Source organism: Leptosomus discolor, chromosome 20 (assembly GCF_034619465.1).
Source record: "Leptosomus discolor isolate bLepDis1 chromosome 20, bLepDis1.hap2, whole genome shotgun sequence".
Lineage (NCBI taxonomy): Eukaryota > Metazoa > Chordata > Aves > Leptosomiformes > Leptosomidae > Leptosomus > Leptosomus discolor.
In genome coordinates, this window is record NC_141410.1 from 1,680,742 (window position 1) to 1,704,312 (window position 23,571).

General features: G+C 56.0%; 3 protein-coding genes across 4 annotated transcripts; all 3 read right to left on the bottom strand.

Moving 5' to 3' along the window:
- Positions 1-10,155: 10,155 nt before the first annotated feature.
- On the bottom strand, positions 10,156-12,681 carry C1QB (complement C1q B chain). The gene is made up of 3 exons (XM_009954288.2): positions 12,634-12,681; positions 11,236-11,398; positions 10,156-10,882 (listed from the first exon to the last, which is right to left on the bottom strand). The coding sequence occupies exons 1-3, from the start codon at positions 12,640-12,642 to the stop codon at positions 10,308-10,310; spliced, it is 747 nt and encodes a 248-aa protein (XP_009952590.2). The 5' UTR covers positions 12,643-12,681; the 3' UTR covers positions 10,156-10,307.
- Positions 12,682-13,793: 1,112 nt separating this feature from the next.
- Positions 13,794-15,951, bottom strand: C1QC (complement C1q C chain). Of its 2 annotated transcripts, XM_086476146.1 has the most exons (3): positions 15,909-15,951; positions 15,033-15,222; positions 13,794-14,797 (listed from the first exon to the last, which is right to left on the bottom strand). In XM_086476146.1, exons 2-3 carry the CDS (start codon positions 15,211-15,213, stop codon positions 14,241-14,243), a joined length of 738 nt encoding a protein of 245 aa, XP_086332272.1. In that variant the 5' UTR covers positions 15,214-15,222; positions 15,909-15,951; the 3' UTR covers positions 13,794-14,240. The 2 variants fall into 2 exon arrangements, with proteins under 2 accessions (XP_086332272.1, XP_009952591.2); XM_009954289.2 differs by lacking the exon at positions 15,909-15,951 and having other exon boundaries at positions 15,033-15,231.
- A 1,239-nt stretch (positions 15,952-17,190) lies between these two features.
- Positions 17,191-19,369, bottom strand: C1QA (complement C1q A chain). The gene is made up of 3 exons (XM_086476207.1): positions 19,326-19,369; positions 18,358-18,581; positions 17,191-18,220 (listed from the first exon to the last, which is right to left on the bottom strand). The coding sequence occupies exons 2-3, from the start codon at positions 18,515-18,517 to the stop codon at positions 17,652-17,654; spliced, it is 729 nt and encodes a 242-aa protein (XP_086332333.1). The 5' UTR covers positions 18,518-18,581; positions 19,326-19,369; the 3' UTR covers positions 17,191-17,651.
- Positions 19,370-23,571: the final 4,202 nt, after the last annotated feature.

The following is a 23,571-nucleotide window of genomic DNA, read 5'->3' on the forward strand; positions in this document are numbered from 1 at the left end:
CAGATGGGGCCGGGATATGAATGTGCACACAGCGAAGCCCCTAAGAGGATTTGCTGGCGCCCCTTTCATTGCAAGCCTTTGTGTGCTGCTCCGCTGCAGTGGGACGCCCCCGAGTTCTCCCCCGGCTTCTCTCTCTTCCACTCCAGAAGAAAAGAAAGTGCTTATAAAGGCCTTGTTTGTCCGACTTGTTTGAGGGGACCATATTGCTGTAGGTGCCGCGGGTCCCGGCGTGACAGCATCGCCCCTTTGAGAAAGGGTGACGCGCGGCTCCCTCCTGGGAGGGTCCGAGCGGGCGGCTTAGCCAGGCGCTGGGAAAAAAGGTTTCAGTTGCATTTCAATGTCCATTGAACCCTGAATCCCTGGCGATGGTTTTTCCAGAGGCTCCACAGACAGACAAAGCCACCAAGGCAGAGGCTAGAAAGATGCTGTGTGTCCAGCAGTGGGAAGAGGATCTGCTAGCCGCGCCACCCGCCCCCCCCCCCCCCCCCCCCCCCCCCCCCGATCCCATCCAGGATTGCCGAACAGGGCCGGCAATGTTGCTTTTCCTCTGACATCTAGTGGTAAAGCCAGGGCAGGAGGAAAATGTCGGCTGGGTTTTCCTGGCTCGAGCACGGCTGTCTCCTGCTGCGGCATTTTGCCCTTTGTATTGCAGCAGACGGTCCCCGGTTCAGAGGGAAGCAACAACAAGCTGCACAATAGCCTCAGCAGCCCAGAGATGTCAAACAGTCCACCCTGAAACACACGCTTGCCCCTGTGCCTTGTCTTGGATTTTCGGGGCACACAACAGGCCCCCGAAGCATATGCCTGGGCTGGAAATGGAAGTATGCACTAGCATACCTATCACCCTTCTCACTCCGGTCTGTGCTCCAACATGTCCCCTTTTTGCTCTCCAGCTGCTCAAAAGCAGTTACATGACATAGATGTCAGGCCCAGGAAGATTTCCAGTGCAAGTGCAGTGCACACACATGTCTCACAGAGCAGCAAAACATTTGCAGCAGCCAGAGGCAAAGTGACCGTGCACCGTGAAATGTGGCTCTGAGGATGCTTGCGGGGCTGCTTACTGTTTAACCAAACTGTGTAGTAAAGGTGTTGGCAAGAGCTTCAATACCTTACCAGACAGCCGAAAACCCACTCTGGAGAGCACACACTGAAGACGTTAATCATTAATTACAGGGTTTCAGTGTAATTTCTGGCTACTTGCTACACACCAGAGGATCTGCATTGCTGGACCATGAGCTGCTGATAGCTGATGGATGCTGTCCCAGACCAAAAGGTACCACTGAGCCTAAACCCTCTTTTTGCACAGTCTACCTCTTGCAGCAGATCACCTTGACTTGGTAAGCAGGGCGTGCAGGGAGGATGCACCTGCAGATGCATCAGAGCACGAGGACTTCAGGACCACACTGACAGTGGGACTGAGAGACCAGAAGTAAGAATGAAGGAGGGTGCTTTGGTGGTCCTGCACAGAGGCAGAGCAGGTCTAACCTCCACTGAAGATTTCAGGCTGTGCTGAGAAGCTGTGTCAAGTAGTTGTGCTACAGTGCAGGCAGCCAGACGTGCAGCTGAACCTGGCTCACTGGGCTACAGGTTGATCTTCCATAGCTGAAAATTGCTGAAGAAAACCTACGGGGGGCACTGCCTGTCTCCTGTGACATTTACTTCAGTCCCTCTGAACACTCCCAGGCACAAGCGATGTTGCAACAAAACTATGGTCAAGGAAAAAACACGGACACTTAATAAGAAATAAGAAAGTGGTTATTTGACAGCACTCACATCTTAATGCTGGCAGGAAAACAATGAGCAAAACCCAGAGCAACACAAGCTGCCTTTAAAAATTAAATACATTGAATCCAGAATTAGAAACCAAAACGCGTTAATAACAAATGGGTGATGCTTCTGTCTTCCTGGGCTCAGGGTGCTTGAATGATCTAGCAGAGGTCCTTGGGGTCATGAATGCACAATACTCAGACACATCCCATGTTCCTGTAATGCATTTTACTAAGGAAAAAAGAAAACTAGGGAAAAGGCTGGAAATGGAGACAGAACCACATAAAACCCTGATGGAAGCCATAGGACGATGACAAAGTCTACCCGAAGGAGGAGGAGAAGCCTCCTGGATAACCCCCAGCCCACCTTTCCTTTCTCACTCATGCTCTGACTCGTCCCTGAGGTCCCAGCCTGGTGAATGACAGGACCATCTGTCTCCACTGCCTTTTCGGACAATTGTTGGTGGCTGCACGTTGGGGCTGTGGAGGCAGAAAGGTGCTACACCATTTCACAAACTCCCCTGGCATTTGTTTCTTCTTCAAAAAGACTTTTCTTTCCCCTCTTTCTCTGCTCAGTGAGGACACAGGTCCTTCTCTGAATCCAAACAAAGTGAGCATGAAATGCTGTCAGCAAAACACTGTTTGGCCTATAGGTTAAGCTCCTAGGACTTACTTTTCAGCAAGCCAGAGGGACAAGCATGATGGAGATGGAGACCAAAGGACCAGAGAATTTCCAGAACTCATCCTGAGCTTGGGGACAGAGTTGGAGCTGTTGTGGTGGATCCACACAGTGCTAGAAAGAGAGACCACCTATTCCTTGCCTTTCTCCAGGGAGCTCTTCTACATGCAGGGCTAGCAGCCAGGGTGGGAGGAGGCACCCAGCACTGCACCTGGAGTGGCCCATGCCCTCCCGCTACATCCCGAGGGACCGTGTTCCACTGCAGGCAGCTGGTGGCACTGGCAGGACCACCCTTGCACTAGGCAGAGCTCCAGCATCACCGCAGGAGCACAGTCCAGGTCTCTGTGGATGCTGGAGTCTTCCCACCACTGGTGCTCAGTACCGTTAGCTGGCAGGTCTCCAGGAGCCAAAACACGCACAAACCCCTCCCGTTCCCAGGGCCCAACTCTCTGCCCAGCCCTCATGGCCATCCCCAGGCTGCAGGAATGGGCCCATGACACAGGGTCACCTCGCCCAGTAGAGGACATGGCCCATGGTGGCCGTGCAGCCAGCCCAGCACCGCTGACATTGCCGCTGGCTCAGGGACGTGCGGGGCTGTCCGGCTCCCTCCCAGCTCGGCTGGATCTGCCGCTGATGACCCGCCGCTGTTCCCGTCTCCTTGGTGACTGCACATGCCAGCATCCCCAGACAAAAGCTCTCCTGGCACATAATGGGGACAGACGGGAGCGCTGGGCAGCGGCATTCAGCCCTTGGGGAACTGCTTTCTGAGCCCTCACCCTAGGACTCCAGCCCCTGCTCTTGCCGAGTCAGCCAGGACTGCAGACTGGCAGGTAATCCCCGTACAAAAACCAGATGGGTATTTCAGGTACGTGGCCGTGCGAGTTGCACACATTTCCCCGGGGACCCTTCTGCGGCGCAGCAGCCCTCGCCGGGCTGCACATGGCCATATCTTGCTGTGCTGTGGGCTCCTAGCTGTCTTGCTTGGGTTTGTTTTTTTTTTTTTTTTCGGTTTGTTTGTTTCTCTGCATGTAAATGCAAGATTTAGGGTAGCGGGAGGCTGTGAGCATCTTGACTCTTCCACCCGGTACTGACTGCCCAGCCTGTTCGAGCATTGCTGTCGCGCTGCACGCTGCAAGTGTTGTGCTTTGCACAGTGTTTGTGTGGTTTGCATTTGGTGCGTATGCCTGCTACGTGCCCTGCGTATTAATTCACGTGAGCCTCTGACTCGCATCATGTGAGGCACACGGCTACATATGTGACAAGGATGGGGCTTGGGGCTTGTCTTATAGCCTCACATAGGCGGAGATCACGGCTCGTTTTCCTGGCATGTACTGCAAAACAAGGGCTGAAACCCACACACCTCTCCAGCGAGGCTGGCAGGACAGGGTGTGTAATGTAGCAGGGTCTATTCCTTGCCATGAGGAAACCGAGGCATTCAGTGGGCATCACTGATTTGTCCCCAGTCACTCCCAGGACCCAGCAGTGGACGAAAAAAAGGTTTGCCTTTCCTTTTTCTTGCAAAACACAGAAAACCTCTGGAAAGGAGAGCAGGGCTATGTGGGGCTCTCCCAGACCCGTGCTATCACATCTCCAAGTGCTGGTTTTGGGGTTTCGCCAACAGCTTGGTCCTCTGTCACAGCGTGGCATCCTGTCTCACTGCTCCGAGACCATGGGGGAGCCAGCATGCAAGGGGGTGGGTGGGTGTGTGTGTAAACCTGAGCTCATTGAGGTGTGTCCCCCAAGGGCTTAAGGACACGCACGGGGACCTGCAGGACCAAGCCGTGCTCCCTGCAGGCTCTCCTGCGTCCCCTTCTGCTGCTGCTCCACGCAAGGGTGAAGGCCAGGGGAGATGCTGCGGAGTGGCAGCAGGAGGGCGGGAGGCAGTGGGAAGCGGAGCGGAAGGAGCCAAGGCCGACGTCGAGGCGAGCTGTGCCTGGAGCTGAACCCAGGCTTCCCATCCCTGTGCATCCCCATGGAAACCTCAGTCCCGCCGCCCCGCCTCGCACCCACGCTGGATTGTAGGTCACTGATGGCCACGCTGGTCCAAGTGGCCTCCCACAGGGGCGAAGCGGCTCCCCGCCACACAGGGCCATGGGCCGGGGCTGCAAAAGCTGCAAAGGGGCAACGGATTGAGCCCCTCCCACCCCCCGTGCCCGCATGCACCCTGCACCACAGGGTTAGGGGTGCCCGAGCATCCTTTCCTCTGGCAGCATCCCTGCCTCCTCGGTCCAGCCCCGGGGTTGTGCAGGGTGCCCCGCCACAGGGTTCTGCAGCAGCAGGACCACCCCACCCCACAGCCCGGCTCTGCTGGTCTTGCCCCTCCTACGCACCCTTCCCAGCATGAGTCCCCTGAATGCTCCATTTGAAGCTAATTCCGGCTGAAATCTGGTTTGCTTTCCAACGTTGCTGCTTTAAATTGGAGAGATTGACCTTGTAGCAGGAGGTGACATGCAGATGCACATCAGCAGCCCGTCGGAGCGGGCGGCGGGGGCTGGGGGGGTTGCAGAGCCGCCTCGGGGACAGGCCAACTATTTTATGAGTAATTTAATATCTGGAACACAGACTTTTCATTCCCAGAGATCTGCTGGGGAAAGAAAGAGCCTTTCTGCAGCCCTGCAAAGGCTGTTCCTCATAAGGAGGCAGAGCAGGAAAAAAGGGCTGGGACTTAACCCCTTGGTGGCCAGCCCAGAGCAGAGCCTCCGCAGCTCTTAGTCTTTGCAGAGAGGCTGAGAAAAGCAGGAATTCCCTGTGCAGCTCAAAGTGGGAGACAAGCCAGTCTACGTTGCTCCAGGCAAAAGAAGCAATTGCTCCTTCCCATTCAAATTCAAAGCCAAGCCTGAGTGAGGATGGGGGAAACAAACTTATCAGGAGCCCTGAGGTTAGATTTGGAATAGGAGGTGTTGTCTGAACTCCCTTCCCTATCTCAGACTGGTTTCTACTGTATCAAACTCCACATGAGTCCCACTGAGGCTGCAACCAGTCCCATCCTCCAGTGAAGGCAGTGCACCTAGGGGATCCATGCAGGGAGCTCCTGCCCTCCTGCCAGTGAAGCGACCGTGTGCAGCCTCAAGTCTCCACCTATCCTGAGTTTGTCATGCTGTGTCCCCTTGGTGCCTGCAGCCCTCACAGCAAGCACAGTCCGGTGCACTGCCCCAGTAAGGCCTCTGCCTGGAGCATACCAGCATCGTGGCACAGCATTGAGCATGTGAAAGGTTTCCCATATGCCTCCTGCACAATATTATGGTTTGGGGAAGGGGAGGAAAGGAAGAACACTGAAAAAATGCAACATCTCACTACACAGCCCTGCCCAAGGGCAGAGGAGGAGGTGGAGAGCAGCCACCATCTTGGCAGCGGCAACTGTGCCTTGATGTCGAGAGGCTGAAGGGAGGGAAAGGCTTGCAGGCTGTTCAGCAGGGAGCTGCTGGGAAGGGAAAAGTATCCCTGTGTGCAGGAGCAATGTCATGAGCTACATGGGAGAACGGCTGTTAGGCAGGGCTTGCATGGGAGGCCGCGCTACGTAGCCTCTGGAAAACCCTGCTGGGCAGCGCGGCTGTGGCTGTATGATGTGGCCAGCAAGGACCAAGGCCAACCAGGGATAGTTTAGGAAGGGCTCGTCCTTGGGTAGCAGATATCAGGGACTGACCAGGCTCAGTGCAAATGGATCAAAGCTTTGAAAGTGCCACTGTGTTTGCTAGTGATGTTAGACTGGACTGCAGGACCGACATCCCTGGCTCAATCTTACTGACAAACAGCACGACTGTGCTTTGATCTCTCCAGTTCAGCTTCACTTCCCATGAATATTGGTAGGCATCTGGCATGCTCCACCACATCAGATCCTGCCAGAGTCCTGCTTATGCCTGGACTGGAGCTTCAGCACAGAGAAAACCCCCAGAACCCCAGCTAGATGATACAGGGGAAACCTCCATGTCATATTCCTGCTGCTCCTTTTCACTATGTGCCTTGAAACAGGAATATTTTATTTTAACATCCTGACAGCTCTCTACCAGTGTCTGCACATCCGTGGATCTGCTCCAGTTGAGCTTTGGACCAAACCAGTGCCTGGGTGCAGGGAGTTCCCAGAAAGTAACCTTGACACTTACTCTTTTTGTCCCTGGACACCATCTGGCACGTGATGGGGCAGGGCGACTGGGTGGCATGGCTGTGCTCCTGGTTAGCCCTTTGTCCCGCTCAGCTCATCGAGTCCGTGTGACCTCCAACATTGAGAGACCAAAGCACTCCACGGCTGCTTAGCTGCAGCTTGGCAAAACACTTACAACCCTAAAACTCCTGTTCTGAAGTCACCTCCAAACACCACCAGCCTCAACTTCTACCAGAGCATCTGCTGAGCATCTGGTGGCCTCTGTCCCAGCACATCCCGGACCTTGGTGGAGGCCTGACTCCACAGACGAGGGTCACAGCACCACCTGGCGAAGCTCCAAATCTTAGCTCTGACCTGACAATGAGGAAGTACTGCTGCTCCACTTTCACCTGTGATGCCATTAAAATAAAAACAAAAGGGAGAGAAGAGGAGCAGAACATGCGTGTCAGGGCAGATCTGCAGAGAGCACGCACAGAGCAGGGGGAGCGTGCACAGAGCAGGGGGAGCGTGCAGAGAGCAGGGGGAGCGTGCAGTGTGAGTGCACACAGAACAGCAAGTACGTGCAGAGAGTAAGGCGAGTGTGCACGGTGTAGGGATGCACAAAGCAGCGAGTGTGTGCGCAGAGCAGGATGAGTGTGCACAATGTGAGCGTGCACAGGCTGGTGTGAGCGAGCACAAAGACAGCACAAGCAGAGAGCACGCATGGAGCACTGGGACAGCTCTGTCAGGTCCCAGGTAAGAACAAAACCTGAAAATTTATTCAATGGCTGCAGACATGGCCAGGTTAAATTTTGTCTTGTGACAAGTACTCACAGGTAAGGTGTAAGGAATTAATTAAAGATGCAGATTGGTCCTTTCCCTGAGAGACAGTGAATGTGGAGCTTCCTGTGCCTGGTGTCCTCACCACCAGGCTGCACCTCACCCTGCAAAGGGTTTCTCTCCAACTCTCCTGTTAATACTTATGTTGTTCCAAGACTGCTTTGTTTTGCGTGGACTAATTAAATATATACCACAGTGCAGGGCGGGGGAGGTCTGAGCGCACAGCTGTAGCAGTCCTGCCTTTCCTGAGTGACATCTAGCAGGAATGTGTGACTGGCAGCGCAGCACCTCCCTACCCAGACCAGCTTTATTTTTCCTTGCTGTGTTCCCAAGCATCACTGAGGGTCTTGCAGAGGGTTTCTCCCACAGGGCGGAAACCCAGAGCCCTGCTGTGGATGGTCCTGTGGGAGAGGGAATCTGCATTTTGGCTCTGGCCTCAGTGAGTGCTATAATAACAGCTTGAGAGGAGGGGTGGTCTTCTCCAGCTGCCCTAGGGTGGAGGCCTGGGGCTTTAGGGGTTCCTGTAGGGTCAGAAACACACTGCCCACACTGAGCAGCCCTGAAAGAACAGAACAGTGATGTTGCACAGACCACCACCCACCCCGGTCGCTCATGGCTCCCTCCCCGCCTTGTCTCATCCGTTTTGGATACCTGAGGGGTGTGCTGCTCCATGGCCCGTGCAGTGGCAGTTTCAGGGAAGCAGAGAGCTGCTGTCCCATGGAGCTAATGCCTGAGGTGGCATTGCTGGGTGCTGGCTAAGACCCACAGGAGGAAGCAATGCCCTGTGCATCTCTTTTCCAGCTGCATAGATACAGTGAGCTGCACTTTAGAGACAGTTGGTACCTGCACTGCCCTCTGACTCTCTCCAGGTACAGCCAAGACCCTAGAAGCCCTTTGGCTTGTGCTCAGGTTAGGTCAGACATTAGTTTTAAAAGTAAAACAAGCTCCACTCCAGAGGGGTCCTGACAAAGACCTTTTCAAAAGTCCGAAATGATTATATTGATTACTCAGAAAGGCAGAAACCTTCAATTTGCTGTCTACCAGCATCCCAGATCCCTTCTTGCAAAGCTTCCTCCTGCCCCTTGCCTGTCCTATTGCATGGGGTTATCCCATGCCAGAGGAAGGACTTTGCATTTATCTCCATTAAATGTCAGTAGGCTCCTGCCAGCTCATTTCTCCAGCCTGTCAAGGCTCTTTGAACAGCAGCCTTGCCCTCCAGTGTATCGACTGCTCTTTGGTTTGGTGTCTCCTTGCAGACTTGCTGAGGGTTCAGGAGACTTAGCTGGTGTATGCTGCCCAGCCTGTTTTGGGGGTCAAATACATACTCTTTTCCTCCACCTGCCCTGCTGACCGATTTTATTTGGGATGTTGTGTGTCCAGCTCCAAAATGGCATGAGCATTGCAGCGGCATTTCAAAAGCAGCCCAGTGCTGCTGCACAGGGAGAGCTTTGGGGTGCAACACCAAACAGCTCACCCTGGCTTTCTGACGGGAGGTAGAGGTCTGGGAGCACAGGGCGGCTGCACCCCCTGGGACAGAAGCCACAGGTTTTGCTGGGGGAAGGATAAAGCGATGAGGACAAGGCTTTAACGCAGGGCCACAAGAGGCGGCACTGATCCTGCCCGGTGCCTCCTCCCAGACCTGACGGGCCTCACGCTTCTGCCCGGTCCCTGCAAGCTTCGCCCCCCCAGCCTGCGGGACAAGGATGCTCCCGCTGGCGGGGTGCGGGCTGAGCCAGTCTCCAGTGCCACCTGCCGGCGAATTATCCCGGACAAAAGCTGGAGCCTTCAAGCTGGCCCTGCCAGTGCCGGTCACCGTCGTGCGCTGGTGCAGGCAGACCTGTGCAGCCCAGAGCTGTGGGGCCCTGGACCCACAAGCAGACCCCGAGAGCTCAGTGGTCATGCTCAGTAAAAGCCAGTCCGTATCCTACCCACCCCCAAGACCCTTTATCATCATCCCCTTCATCCAGCCCCTTTCAAATCCCAGACCCCTCCAAAAATTCTCACCTTCTGTGTCCTGAGCACCTCGTGTGCACCCCCATGGGCTTCACACCCTGCAGCTGCCACGGCTGGGGGCTGCAGGCAGCAGGTACGATGCTGGACTGTGACCTGCCCCAGGGATAGGGACATCTTTGGGGTCTTCAGCTCTTATGCATCTGGAGGTCCTTGGGTCCATCAGCTCTACTATTAATAAAGACCTACCTGGGAGGGCTTGGCTGTGCTATAGGACTTGCATGTGTTGGTCCTCTGCTGGGGTTATGGGACTGCTCCAGACTCTGCCCAGCTGCACCAGGGAACAGCTGTGTGCCCCACTCCTCTCCCATCATGGCATCAAGCTCTGGCTTCCCCACACCCACCTGGTTCATCTTGTCACTAGCTTTGACAAACTTTTGTGGATATTATTGTCACCACCACCCCCAAAAAAAGTCTGAGAGGTTGGTGTCCCCATATCCTACCAACCTCAGAAGTGTCCAGTACAGGACCACCTCCAGCACCATCTCCAGCATCTCCCCATCTATTACCAGCACCCAGTGGCCCCAAATTTCCCACTATGTCATGTGTCCCGCCCCCTGCTAGAGATCAGGCTTCCTCTCCCTGTTTTTCTAACCCTGTGCTGGGACTTTCTCTGGGTGGCTCTGGAAGGAGACACTCACCCTGGTCTGCAGCAGGAGCTTTGCTCACCGGTAATGAGACGCTAATGGCCTAGGCTGCCCCTAGCTCTGCAGGAGGCAATGCCCCGGGTATCTGAGCATTTGAGGGCGGGGGGTGGAGGGGAAGAAGGAAAGACACAGTGGCACAAGGAGCTGTTATTTAATGTGCAAGACTGGCAACAATGCACTTAGGGCACCAAATCTGGAGCAAAGCATAATTTCCAGGGGAAGAGTCCTCAGCCCTGCAGGGGCCATCCAGCAGCAGGAGAAGGGCTGCAGAGAGACACTTTCAGTGGCTAAACCTCCGGGAAGATGAGGAAACCAGAGAAGATGTTGTCAGACCCTTCAATCCCCACTAGGGAGTTCTTTTCCGTTGTCTCCAGCCAGACAGACTCGTTGGCTGCCATCTTCAGGACCACCCCACCTGTGGTAACCTGGTAGCTGCCTTGCACGTAGTCGCAGAAGGTCACCACCTTCTCGCCCCTGCTGCCACCCCGGCCCTTTTTCACACTGAGGCACAGGTTGTTCCTGGAGGTGACATGGTAGGTGAAGTAGTAGATGCCTGGGACCCGACAGTTGAAACGGCCATACCGGTTCTCATAATGGTCCTTCTCATTGGTGATGATGCGGTCAAACCGGATGGGCTGCTCCCGGCGTGGGTAGGAGCTGAGGGTCCTGGCAGCGGAGAAAGCGGACCTGAGGGTGGTCTTGTATTCACCAGAATCCCCCTGAGGGCCACGGTGTCCCATGGGACCTGGTAATCCCTTTGAACCCGGCGGACCCGTGGGGCCGATCTTCCCAGGATGCCCTGGTAGGCCTGGGTCTCCCTTCTCCCCCATGTCTCCTTCATGCTCTGCCTGGCCAGGGGGACCTAGAAAGCAGGAGGAAGAGTCATTGTGGTTGCAGCTGAGCCCCACAGGTCTGCAGAGGGGGCAGTGGGAAGGAAACTGCCAGTATCTGTTCTGGGGTGCAGGTCAACAGAGACCCCTGCCCACCTGGCAGGTGTGACATCTCTTGCTTTCATGCACCCTCCCTCCCTAGGTTCTTCAGGGCGCTTCAGTTTGTCCAGCCCCTCTGTCCCCAAGCATCACACTCACTTGATAACACCCCAAAGGGACTGGTGGAAAATGGATTGTTTTCCCAGGACCATGCGCCCGGCACTGCATGTTCCTGCTCTCTGTATTCATAAGACGGCATTTTCCACACCTGCAGCCTCCTCCTTACCTGGCTCACCCTTTAGGCCATTCTCCCCATCTCTGCCATTGCTGCCAGGCTGTCCTGGTAACCCTGGAATGCCTGGGATGGTGCCATAGGTCTTGCAGATTGTGGCACTGGCAAGCTGCCCTCCAGCCAGGCAGATCAGCATCACCCACACAGTCTGCATCTGCTGGAGCACAGAAGGATGTTGAGAGGCTTGTCTTGGGCAGCGGGAGGGATGGGGGAGGCTCTCTGTGCTGCTCTGGAGGACGATGACTGGAAGCACATCTGGATAATATCATCAGGGAGGGAAAACATCCTGCTGCGGAGCCATATCTGCTCTCCTGATGGCATTGGAGGGACCAGCCCCTTTGGGCATGGGAGGGCTTGTCAGTCTCTTCTCACTCTTAAATTACTGGTTTACAAGTCCCCAGAGCTTCAGCCACATGGATATCTGGGGACAGGTTAGCCTGTTGTAGAGGTCTGATGTCCAGCCTGGCTATGGTGCTGTAGGTCCCTACTGCTCTGAGTCCCCACTGCTCCCTCAGAGGACAAATTCTCCATCCCATCTTAGGACCACATCTGCAGGGTAAAATCCTTCCCCAGGCCCGAGCAGTTTCATCATCTGCAAGGGGACAGCTCTTGCTTTCCACCAGCATATCTGAGGGATAGCTTTAGTCCTTGCAGATGGCAATGAAATCCCCAAACCTGCCCTCCTAATCTCTGCAGGTTCCCATTGTGTCCTGCCACACACCTCTATCATCCCAGAGGCATTTCTCTATCTAATAGGCCTTACTGGGATAGTCACCTGGGCTTCCAGTCCCTGGGGTCCCATCTTCCTTCTGCCCTCCCTGCATCCCACAGCTCAGCTACTTCCCCTAGCTCCTGATGCAGGTGCATGTGTGGTAAGCACTGGGCATCTGGGGGCTGCATCTGGACGACACATCACCCCAGCCACACTCTGACCTCAGGTGGACTTTCCCAGCACTGAAACTCCGGTGTCAGCAGGAGAAGAGGTCAGTGAGTTGGGTCCTCCAGCCACAGCAGCTCCAATTCGGATGCAGCAGGTACAAGGACCGATCCGCAGGCTCCCAGCCCAGGTCCAGGCAAACAAGAGTATCTCAGGGCAGGAGAGCACCCCCAAGACACCTTCCAGACTGACACTCAGTCCCTGATCACCCCTCTGGGCCTTTGCAATCTCCCCTTTCCATTTCTCCTTTGACCCAGGTGGAGCAGGAGGGGCAGGGTCCCATCAGGGGTCTCCACCACCTCCAGCCCAGCAGCCCCCTTTCTCTCCTGCCCTAAGCCACACTGAAGAGCCAGTGATGCAGGGGATGACTGTCACCCTGCTGCTCCCAGGTTCCCCATGTGCTCCTACCTGCAGGGAGAAGATGAGGCTTAGCCTTGCTGATGTCTCGCTCTTACCTTGAACATCTCGTTGCACGGATGGGGAGATGGAGCAGGACACACCAGTGTCCCTCTTGGAACTGACCGTGAGGAGAAGCAGAAGTTTGCTGCAGGGGTTATTGTGAAAGGATCTGGGCCACATCCCTTTTTTATCTTTAGCTCCTACCCTTTCTTCAGTGGCATTTTCATATCCGCCACGAATGGTGTCAGCTCAGCAGAACATGCTGTCCCCAAACAGCACCCTGGCGCCCCTCAGGCATCCAGCTCTGGCCCCAGGGAGCAGAGAGATGTCCGCTCTGCCCTGCAGGGTCCATGGGTCCTTCTCATGTGTGCTCGCTGTGGGGAACGCTGCCATGAGCTCCAGACAAATTTGGGGTAACCCCTCAGGACTGCAGAAATGTGCATGCACTTAGCTAGCATCCCCCAGGCTTCTCCACGCATACCCAGCTCTGTTGGGGGGTACCAGCAGGCCCAGAAGATGCTACAGGGTCTCAGCATCCATCATCTTGAACTTGTCCCCCAGGGTCTCCTAAATCTCACCCTGTGGGAAAAGCATTTCCAGTTTTGCTCTCTGCTGGTGCCTTGCAGAGGTGAAGCACAGGATGTTCAGGGTAGATGACCTCCTTTTCCACTGTACAATGTGTGACACCGGGAGGAATCTCCATTGGGTTTTGGTGGGGTCTGTGGCCTCCACAGCCATGAGCTCCTTTGGTCTGGCTCAGGGAAGCCAGTGCTTCCCCTATCCTGACCCTGGTGAGGCTGGCAGGCTGGGGCTGTCCCAGCCACCCGAGGCACGGCTGTGAGGTTTGATGAATGCTCTGTGGCCCTCTGCAACTGAATTGCACCCACTTGGAGGAGAAGGGGAGTATCGGGGCCCCTGCCTGCAGGAGTCTTAATTCCCCCCTAGGGTGGTGGCTGAGTGCATGGGCACGGGAACCGTCCCCTTCCTGCAGTCAGTGTACCTGGGGGTCCTACCCCATCGAGCAAAGCCAGGGCTGTCAACACTGTGTGATGCTCACTCATGCTGAGCACGGCCAAGCCAGCGAGGTCTCAGGGACATTCTGATGCCACACAGATGTCCAGGTGTTGTGCACACATGCACACAGCGTTCGTCCAGCCACACGTGGGCTCCACATGCAGAAAGGCAAGTCATGGAGGAAAAACCACAATAGGCCAGGCACATTGGGGAAGGTTTTATTGTCACTTTCTACAGCTGGGTTATGACAAAGGTGCTGCTGCAAGCCTGCTCCAGAACACCTGGCTGTCCCTGGTTCAACCCAGGTGGGAAGGGGAGAGACACAGAGAGACCTCTGGCTTCAGCAGCAGAAGGTAACATAGGCTTATCAGGGTGGATACATGTGGCAGTGCCAGCAGGACCCCACGGGCTTGGCATCATCACTCTGGGTGCAGATGCATCCAGATGTGCCTGTTCCCCCTGCTCAGCAGCTGCCTGTGCTCAGTCCCCAGTCCAGGGGTTGTGTCTGGTGGCTGGGACTGACCCCCCCCACTGGGGCCTCCCACCCAGTAGAGAAACCGGTAGCGTCAGCAACAGCCTGGTGATGAGCAGCAGCATTTGCAGGGCAGGGTGAAGGGGTCAGCAGGCTGGGGTGAGCTCTGGTGGTCCTCTAGTCTGGGAAGAGCAGGAACCCTGAGAAGATGCTGTCGGAATTGCCGATGCCCACCATGCTGTTGTAGTCATTCACCTCCAGCCAGACCTGGTTCCCAGCACCTAGGTGGAGGAGGATCCCACCAGAGCTGACCTGGACAGTGTTGGTCTTGTGGTCGCAGAAGCTGGCCATCTTGTTCCCATCCTTGTACAGGAGGACGCAGAGGTTGGCTGTCAGTGAGGTGTGGAAGATGAAGTAGTAGAGGCCAGGGTGGTTGCAGGTGAACTTGCCTGTGGTGGTGTCATAGTCGTGGTTGGTGTTGGTGATGACATGGTTGAACACCACGGGGGTGTTCTTCATGGGGTGTTGGTTGGTCTGCCTCGTCACTGAAAATGCTGACTGGTACTTCTGCTTGTAGCTGCCCGGCATACCTGGCTCTCCAGCCATGCCCATTGTCCCAGGGTCTCCAGGGGGACCAGGGGGACCGATGGGGCCAGTCTTGCCTGGCAAGCCAGGGCTGCCTGGTTCCCCTTTCATGCCCTTGGGTCCTTGTGATGCAAGATTGGCTGGGATGCCTGTGGGGTGGTGGGGAGTGAAAGGGAGTCAGCATCAATGTCAGGATGTGGGGAGAGGCTCCTCCACCCCCGTCCCTTGAGCAGGAGAGGGTTGTTGCCTCTCTCTAGCCTCCTCTCCTCCTGCCCTGTCCACAGAGGATGCTCTCCATGGCCTGCAAACCAAGGCAGACCAGCCATGGAGGACTCAATAGCTCCCCTTCAACAGCCTGTGTGGTTCCCCTCCTTGTCCACTCACCTGGCTCGCCTTTGGCTCCTTTCAGCCCATCCCGGCCATCCTTGCCTGGTGCACCCGGCATGCCTGGCAGGCCTGGAGCCCCATAGCAGCTGTGAGGGGTTTCCCTGGTCACAGCAGACCCCAGATTCAAGAGTAGGAGGGCGAGGGCCAGATGGAGCTGCTCCCTGAAGCTCTGCCCCATTTTGGTGCTCTGGAGCATGGAAAGGGAAAGAAAGTGCTGGGGTGAGGGGCCACAGCAGTGTGGCTTGCAGGCCATGGGGCAAAGGAGGTACTGTGCTATGAGGCTGACTGCACCAGGAGCACCTAACTGCGATGGATGTGCCCGCAGTATCCCCCTCATACCAATTGCCAGGCAGTGGGGAGGAGAATATGTGGAGGTGGACCCTGGGCTCACCATCATCCCCAGGGCAGCCCCTGATGGCACATGGAGGGTTGGACTTTCAGTCTGGATGGAGCCATGAGGTGTTGTGGTACCCATGGCCAGCCCAGAGGCTCTGCCGGTCCAGTGTCTGGAACCCCCTGCAGACGCATATGCCACTGAAGACTGTTGCACCATGCTGCACTGAGGCTGGAGCTCCCTGGACTCAGCTGATCTCACCCCTCCTCTAGCAGCAGACTGACTTTCCTGACTCTGCCTGTCAGGATCAAGCTCCCCATTAGCCGGCGATCTCCCAGGACAGTGCCTGACCCACAGGACTGGGTCTTCCCCCAGCAAGGACAAGTGGGCATCCCCCCCTGCTCCATGATGTGTGCAGCCTGGCAGTGCCTCTTGTCTCATTCTCCTCCTCTTACACAGTCCAGCACTGTGCCATGCTGCTGGACCCCCAGTCCCCATGCAGCCCACCCCAAAGAGATGGACTTTGCAGCACCTCTTACCTCTTATGGGGGCAGCAGGGCACGGGATCCTGCAGTGCTGAGCTCTCTGGCTGCTGTGGGCACTGCCTGCCAGCACAGCACAGCGTGGGTCACTTCATGAAATCCTCCCAGAGGAAGTTGCGGAGTTAGGAAAGGGCCCTTGGGGACCCAGAACCCCCAGCTGGCCCCCAGCGGAGTTTCACATCCTCCTGCCTGATTGTTTCCCCTCAGCAAGCGCTTTCCTGGGTGTCCAGTGAGACCTGTGCTTGTGCCACTGCAGCAGCAGAGGCTGGAAGGACAGAGGTGGGACGAACCCCTGACAAGAGATGTGCCACAAACACTCCAACTGCCACAGGGACTAGCTTTCCGCCCATCCTTAACTTGTTTCTGAGCAGAAGGGCAGCAAGAGGATGGGGAGCAGAGCACCATGCCAGCTCCATGGAGCCAGAGATGCCTGTGCAACAAGGGGCTGGTGCAAGGTCATTGCCTGGCTCTGATGGGAGATGCTGCTCCTCTAGGCAGTGGGACTGAAGGATGTTTCTCCTTCAGGGTTTCTGATCAGCAGGCTGGCTGTCCTTTCTGCACCTTGCCCTTTCTGCACCTTGCCCTGTGTTCCACCAGCTCTGCTGGGTGCTGGATTTGCTGGGGCCCCAGCATCCCTGGTGTTGCTCCTCACAGGTGACCTGGCCTCCTCCCCACTGCTCCAGGAAAGCAGACACTTGACTGCCCAACATGTGTGTAGCAGCTCCTCTGTGTAGCAGCTCCTCTGAGTAGCAGTCCCAGGGTATGGCATCTACATGGCTTCCCTGATGCTTTCTGGCTGCCTGATACCTACCCAGCCTGCCATACTGCTCACTAGTCTCACCCCAAGCCAAAGAGAGAAATCGCCTCACAACCCTACCACCATCACCCCACAACACCATCAATCACCCTGATGCCCCTGTTTCTCCTTGCTGAAAGTCTGGAGGACCACAGCTGTCTTTCCCCTTCCTGGAAGAGTTTTGGTACCAAGAGAGGACCATGTGGGTGAGGTGTGTGATCGACTTGTATTTACCCTTGTACAGGACAGCTAGCTTGGACTTATCAGAGAAAGGACACACATAGGTTAGTCCGAGAGATTTCCTTTTCCTCCCTGTGCCAGCTCTGCTTGTACACTCAGTTCCCTCCTGGTCTGCCTTCACAGTCAGGGTCTGCATTTGGCCAGGGGCAAGCTGGGATCACTTCTCTCCCTGGGCAGCTTGGGAAGTGGCCAGGACACTGATGGCTTAGGGAAGAGACATGAATAGGAAAGAAAACCCAAGTGGTTGTTGTAGAAGAAGAGTTTATTTATACCAATGGGGAGGATGTGAGAGGTAGTAGTGGCCCAGTGTCATAAAGACATTTGCAATGGTTAGTGTAGCAGAAGCAGTGGCACACAGTGATTTCCCACTCAGAGCGGAGAGCCACAGGTGGTGAACAGCCCCAGTGACAACTGGGCCCCTCTTGTGTGGGCTCTGCATGACCAGGAGGAGAAAGGGCTGCTCGGGCCAGGAATCCTCTGCCTCCAGGATGGAACAGGCAGGCTCAGCATGGAGGTAACTGCTAGCAGGGGTCTCATTGCTGCAGTGGTGACTCGCAGCCTGGCCCCTTTGTGACACTGGTGGGAGCACAGGACCCATCTGGTGGCTCAGTGTGGGGCCATCCCTGTCACTCCTAGGGGAAAAACACGTGCAGGCACAGACACCGCAATGCTCTGTTGCTAAGCAGGTCCAGGCTGACAGTCCCTCAGCTCCTCTGTGGGAAGAGCATGAAGCCACTGAAGACACTGTCTGCCTCGAAGCCGCTGTAAATCATGCTGTCCCTGGTAGGGTCAGTGCTCACAGAGACCCGGTCACCCACTGCCAGGCTGAGCACGCTGCTCCCTGAGTTCACCTGCAGGATGTTGCGGCTGTTGTAATCGCAGAAGCTGACCACGTGCTCGCTGTTCTTGGTGATGCTCAGGCAGAGGTTCCCGCTGGAGACCACCTGGTAGGCGAAGTAGTAGAACCCAGGGATGCGGCAGGTGAACTCTCCAGTCTGAGGACTGTAGGATCTCTCCTCATTGGTGATGATGTTGTCAAACACCACCGTCCTGCCCAGGGGTGGTGGGGACCTCCGTGAGGCGGAAAAGGCAGGACGCGGATGCTCCAGGATGTTTCCAGCTCTCCCCTTTTCCCCCTTTGGCCCTGGTGGCCCTTGGACCCCGGGGGGGCCATATATGCCATGGTAGCCTCGGTTCCCTGGGATGCCTGGAGGCCCTGGCTCACCTGCATCCCCTTTGGGTCCCTGCATGCCTGTCGTCCGTGTTGATTTCCCTGGGAAGAGGTGGTGAGGAAGAGCAGTTCATGCACATCTGGCATCACCCAAGCTGCTCCCACAGCCCGTGATGCTCCTGCCAAGAGGCTTGAGGCTCCCAGGCCACCCACACCGCGCATCCCTGGCTCCCCCTTACCTGGCTCTCCCACGTCACCCTTCTGTCCTGGCCTTCCGTTGAGGCCAGGGACTCCCGGGAAGCCATCTTTGCCGTCCGGTGCCCGACACACATCATCCAGCAGGGCCATGCCCAGCACTGCTGCCAGGGTGCTGGCCGCCAGCCACAGCCTGAGTTGCATTCTGCCTCCCTACAAGCACAGCGGAGGGGATGGAGGCGGGCACACGGCAAACACACGGTTGCACCTTGGACACAGACACACAAGTACTCTCATCAGATGCATGCACAGATCTACCACACCACCCATGTGTTGTCCAACACAGCCGGACAGCACATGCAATGGTGAAAATAACTTCACAGAAGGATTTTGAGTCTGTTTCCTCGCATGATCTGAAATCATTGGTGTTACTGAAAATCTCTGGCATGTGCCCATGGCAGGGCTGTGGGTTTGGAAAGTCCAGGACATGGAGCACAGCATAAACCCTTTGGTGCATGTCCTGGGGATGGGTAGTTGCGCATCAGGTGCATGCAGAGGATGCTTCTTCCAGGGTTGGGGGATCAAGAACTGAGGTACAGGGCAGCAGTCCCACGGGATGGAGAACACAACTGAGGAAATTATGCAAAGAGATACAACAAAGGAGGGATAAACAGGAAAGGGAGAAATGGCAAAAGGGATCCAGATCTCCATCACACGGAGCTGAGAGATAGGAGGGATGTCCTGAGCACACAAACCTACCCCAAAACCTTAGCCCAGGACAAGCCTGCAGAGCCCAGTGTTGTCCACAATCACATGGAGCAAGGACAGATTCCTGCAGTACATTTCCCCCCTGCTCCCCCCCACGCCCCCCCCCCCCCCCCCCCCCATCAACTTCTCCCCCTTTTCCAACTTTAAACCTTTGTGGAAAGGGGAAGTGAAGAAAGACAGGGATGAAGGACTGGAGAGCGGTGGCACAGGAGGCATGTGTCCCCAACCATTTGGGGTGACTTACCTCCTTTCTGGGGGTGAAGGCAGACTAGTCTGAGCAGCAGCTCTGTTTCTGGAAGCTCTTCCCTGGGAGCAGGAAGGAAGAGGATCAGGGTTGGGGCGGGGGGCGGCGGGGGGGGTGTACTTGCATGCACAGTGGTTTCCCTGGTTGAAGAAGAGAAGTGGCAAGTTTCACTTTCTCCACATGAGAGAGAAACTTGTTCCCCTTCCCACACCCAGCCCTGGCTGTGCTGGTCACAGTCAGGGAACAGCTTGGTCAGCAAAAGTGCAGGACCGCAGGGTTCCCAGGGATTAGTGACAACCAGGCATAAAGCAACACAAAGGTAGAGGGTGCCCAAAGGCATGCCACAGCTCTGTCACTGCGGGAGGGGACAGGTGATGGGAGCACTAGGTGGCACAGCCATCCAAGGGATGCTCGGTGGTGCTCAGGGGTCACTCTTGATGGCTCCTTGTCTGGGCAATGGGCAGCACGTAGATGTCAGTGGTACCCAGCCTCGTCATCACTGCTGCTGGGGGCTGACCTCTCCAGATGCCCACCTTGGTTATGCACCTTGACACAGGGCTGCAGCAAAGGGATCGTCAGTGCCTGTGTGGTTCAGCAGGGCCTTGAGCATCCTTGATGAGACATCTCCTTCCCATTACCTTCACTTCAGCGGTTTGGGGACCTTATCTCTGTAGTAGAGCAGGAGAAGACTGGGGTCTCTGGCACACACGTGGCTCCCGGTCACCTTTGAGTGGCTGTACCTTGCACCAGCCAGATCTGGGTAACCCCAGGAACTGTGCATGACCTCACCCAGACATGCAAAATGAAAAAGCCAGTACCTCACTGCTTTTTTTTTACTCACTGGGAAGATGCCCAGGGATAGACATTCATCTCTGCCACAAAAGAGCCCAAAAACGCCATCAGTACCCAAGCCCATCTGTGGCAGGGAGCAGAGGGATGCCACATGTCACAATGACTCCAGCAGTTGAACATCCTTGGGACACTGGGGACTGGTCGGGCTACCCCATGGGGGACACAGTGGGTGGCTAGGATGGGCTTTCTGATCCATACCCACCTGAAGTCTCCTTCCAGGAGTCCCGTGGCAGCTGTACTGACCTTCCTGAAAAAGAAGCATTGGGATCCCCAACACAAAAGCAGCAGCAACTGGAGCTCAGGGGAGGATGTTCAAGGAAAGAAGACAGCTTGCAGGCTCAGGATCAGGGTGGTCCCAAAGCCATGGTGGGCTGGCAAACCCTCCATTCCCTCTGCCCACCACATCTAGTCATCCCAAGGAAGGTGTTGCGTTGTTTCCAAAAGAGGGAATGTCTAGCTTTAGCCCATATCCAGGGCTACACTATAGGAGTTGCTCTATCACCCAATAACCCTTCCCCAGCCAAGAAGGGGAATTGGGAAAAGGAGAGGAGACTTGTGGATTGAAGGGACAACAGATTTAATGAAACAGCACTAATGCCAACAAAAAATATACAAAGTTCTACTCAGCCCAATGAATGTGGAGTTGTCACAGTCAACAGGGGAGCAGCTTTCAGAAGCAAAGAGAAAGATATACCACTGACAGCACCATCCTCAGCAAACTTCCCCTTTTATTGAGTGGGAAGTTTATGGTATGGGTGAGCCAGCTTGAGTCAGCTGCCTTGCCTTTTGCCTCTCCTAGCTTAAGCAGTTGCCTGGCTTGAAACTGCTAACAGCGTGCATGCCGTAGCGGGCCTAAGACTATCTCAGCAAAACCAGGAAGAGGAATAACTAGTGTGAACCCCAAAATCAGCCCAGAGACCCTTGCTAGACAAAACTTCACTTATCAGTGCATCTCCATTAATAATTACCTTTGGAGATCTGTCACTGAGCTGGTCTTTAATTAGTTGAATATATGCTCTGTTAATGCAATATAATACACATTTTTGATCAAAATGTCACTCTGTAATAAATCAAATGCCCAGAAGAAATGCAATTTCATTTTATCAGCAGAGTTCCTCTATCAACCAGGCCTGTAATCATGTCAAGAAAAGACGACAGGTGAGTTTGAAAGGACTTACCTTCCACAAAACGGTGTTTCTGGACAGTAATTGTATTTCTGCCCTATTGTCCTTTCTTAATATGCAGCCAAAATGAGACCGCTCCACCATTTCATCCAGGATTGATCGATGGCTGTGACCTAGCGCTCCTGTGGCCTTTGTCCCTGACTGTCTCTTAACCCCATTTAAATGCTAAATTACAGGGGGCTGCTTACGGGTTTCCAGCATCTCATGGGAGCTGGTTACAGGTTTCCAGCATCTCGTGGGAGCTGGTGTTGGTCCAGGCAGCATCTCCTCCAGGTCCTTGAGACTCCTGAGTGCTGCTTTGCCCCACTCGATTGACTGTCAGTGTTGCTGCGTTCAGGCCAAGCCTTCCTCTCCCCTCCCGGGAGCATCTCCCGCTGGTCTGCAGCCGAGCCACCCGCGGCTGCAGGATGCCCAGGGAGCTGGGGGTGGGCGCCGCACGGCGGCATCCCGGGGGCTTCTGCAGACCCCACCTGCCAGCACAGAAAGGCCTCCACCCGGGCGCACTCCTCCTTCGCCTTCCCACCAGGGTGTCTCTGGGGACAGGCGGTGGCCGGAGGACGCGGTGAGGGCCGCGGCCGGGTGGCACCGGCAGGGAGGTGACGCGCCACGAGGTGGCAGTGCTGCCTCAGCCGTGCCGGGTGGCACCGGCCCGTCAGCGCCCCTCTTCCTCGGCCAACAGCGGGGGCGAGGGCGAGCCCCGGGGGATCCCCGTGTCCCCAGAAGCGCCCCCGCAGGGGGTCCGGCTGCAGGACGAGCCCACGGGCGTCTCTGCCCCGGCACCTCGGGAGGCAGCTCCTGCCGACGGCCCCGGTGAGGCTACAAACGGCCTCGCCCCGAGCTGGTGTGGCGCCCCACGAGCCTAGCAAAGCGGTGTTTCCTCCGTGAGGACCAAGCCATGGTGGAAGGTGCGAGGGGTCACGAAACCCTGGCAGGTTATCCCTGCTGATACTGGTCCAGCAGCATCCTACCAGCACCACTACTGGCAGGCTCCAGCCTGGAGAGGGGGCAAGGATGACGGAGGGGACATCCAGATGACATGAAATGGGGCCAAGTCCAAGGCAGAGGGGAAGGTGGGTGTATGCTGGAGTAGCCAGAGGATGTAGGTGCCCTGCAGAGCACCAGGCGGCACCAAAACCAGCCCCAAAGAGGACAGCCCTGGGTCTGGGGGAACCTGATCACTCTGGTGAGCATCCACACCATTTAGGGCACCTGTCACAGCCTCCTGGCTCTGCTGCAGACCCAGGACCAGCCTCGCTCCAGACAGATTTTACCCTGAGCAACTCTTGTCCTTTCAGGATGGGCCATGGGGCAGCTCCATCTCCTTGCTGCCCTCCCACCTGGTGGTGCCAGGCAAGACAGGGCAGTGCCATCCCAGCCTTGCACCCCTTCAGGAAAGAGAAGTGACCCCTACAAAGCCTCCTCCCTGTGTCCCCAGCACCTGCAGGCACACACAAACTGCTTGACAGCAGACAACAGGGAGAGATACTCCTCTGCTGCCTTCCCTGCTGGGGATCCCCTGGGGTGCTGAGCGGTGACAGGCAGGAGCTGCCAGAGGAGGATAAATTAGGTAGCTAGCACCTACCTGTCACTGTACAGGAGACAGTGACAAAGGCAGGTGGTGGGAAATCAGCAGTACTGGCAGGTACTGCACACACCTCTGCTGCCAGTCACCAGCATCCCAGTCTGCCACCTGCAACCACCAGGAGGTTGGGACAGCTCAGATCATCCGTGCTTCTGCTCTCACCAGTGGCTTAATGATGCCTGAATAACCACAGAATCACAGAATGGTGGGAGTTGGAAGGGACCGCTGGAGATCATCTAGTTCAACCCCCCTGCCAGAGCAGGGTCACCTAGAGCAAGTTGCACAGCTCGGCATCCAGGTGGGTTTTGAATGTCTCCAGGGACGGAGGCTCCACAACATCTCTAGGCAGCCTGTTCCAGTGCTCTGCCACCCTCAAAGTAAAGAAGTTCCTCCTCATGTTTAGATGGAACCTCCTATGTTCAAGTTTGTGCCCATTGCCTCTTGTCCTGTCACTGGGCACCACTGCAAAAAGACGGGCCCCATCCTCCTGACACTCACCTTTTAAGTATTTATAAGCACTGATAAGACCCCCAACATCAGCCTTCTCTTCTCTAGGCTAAAAAGTCCCAAGTCCCCTAGCCTCTCTTCGTAAGAGAGACGTTCTAGCCCGCTAACCATGCAAACTGGT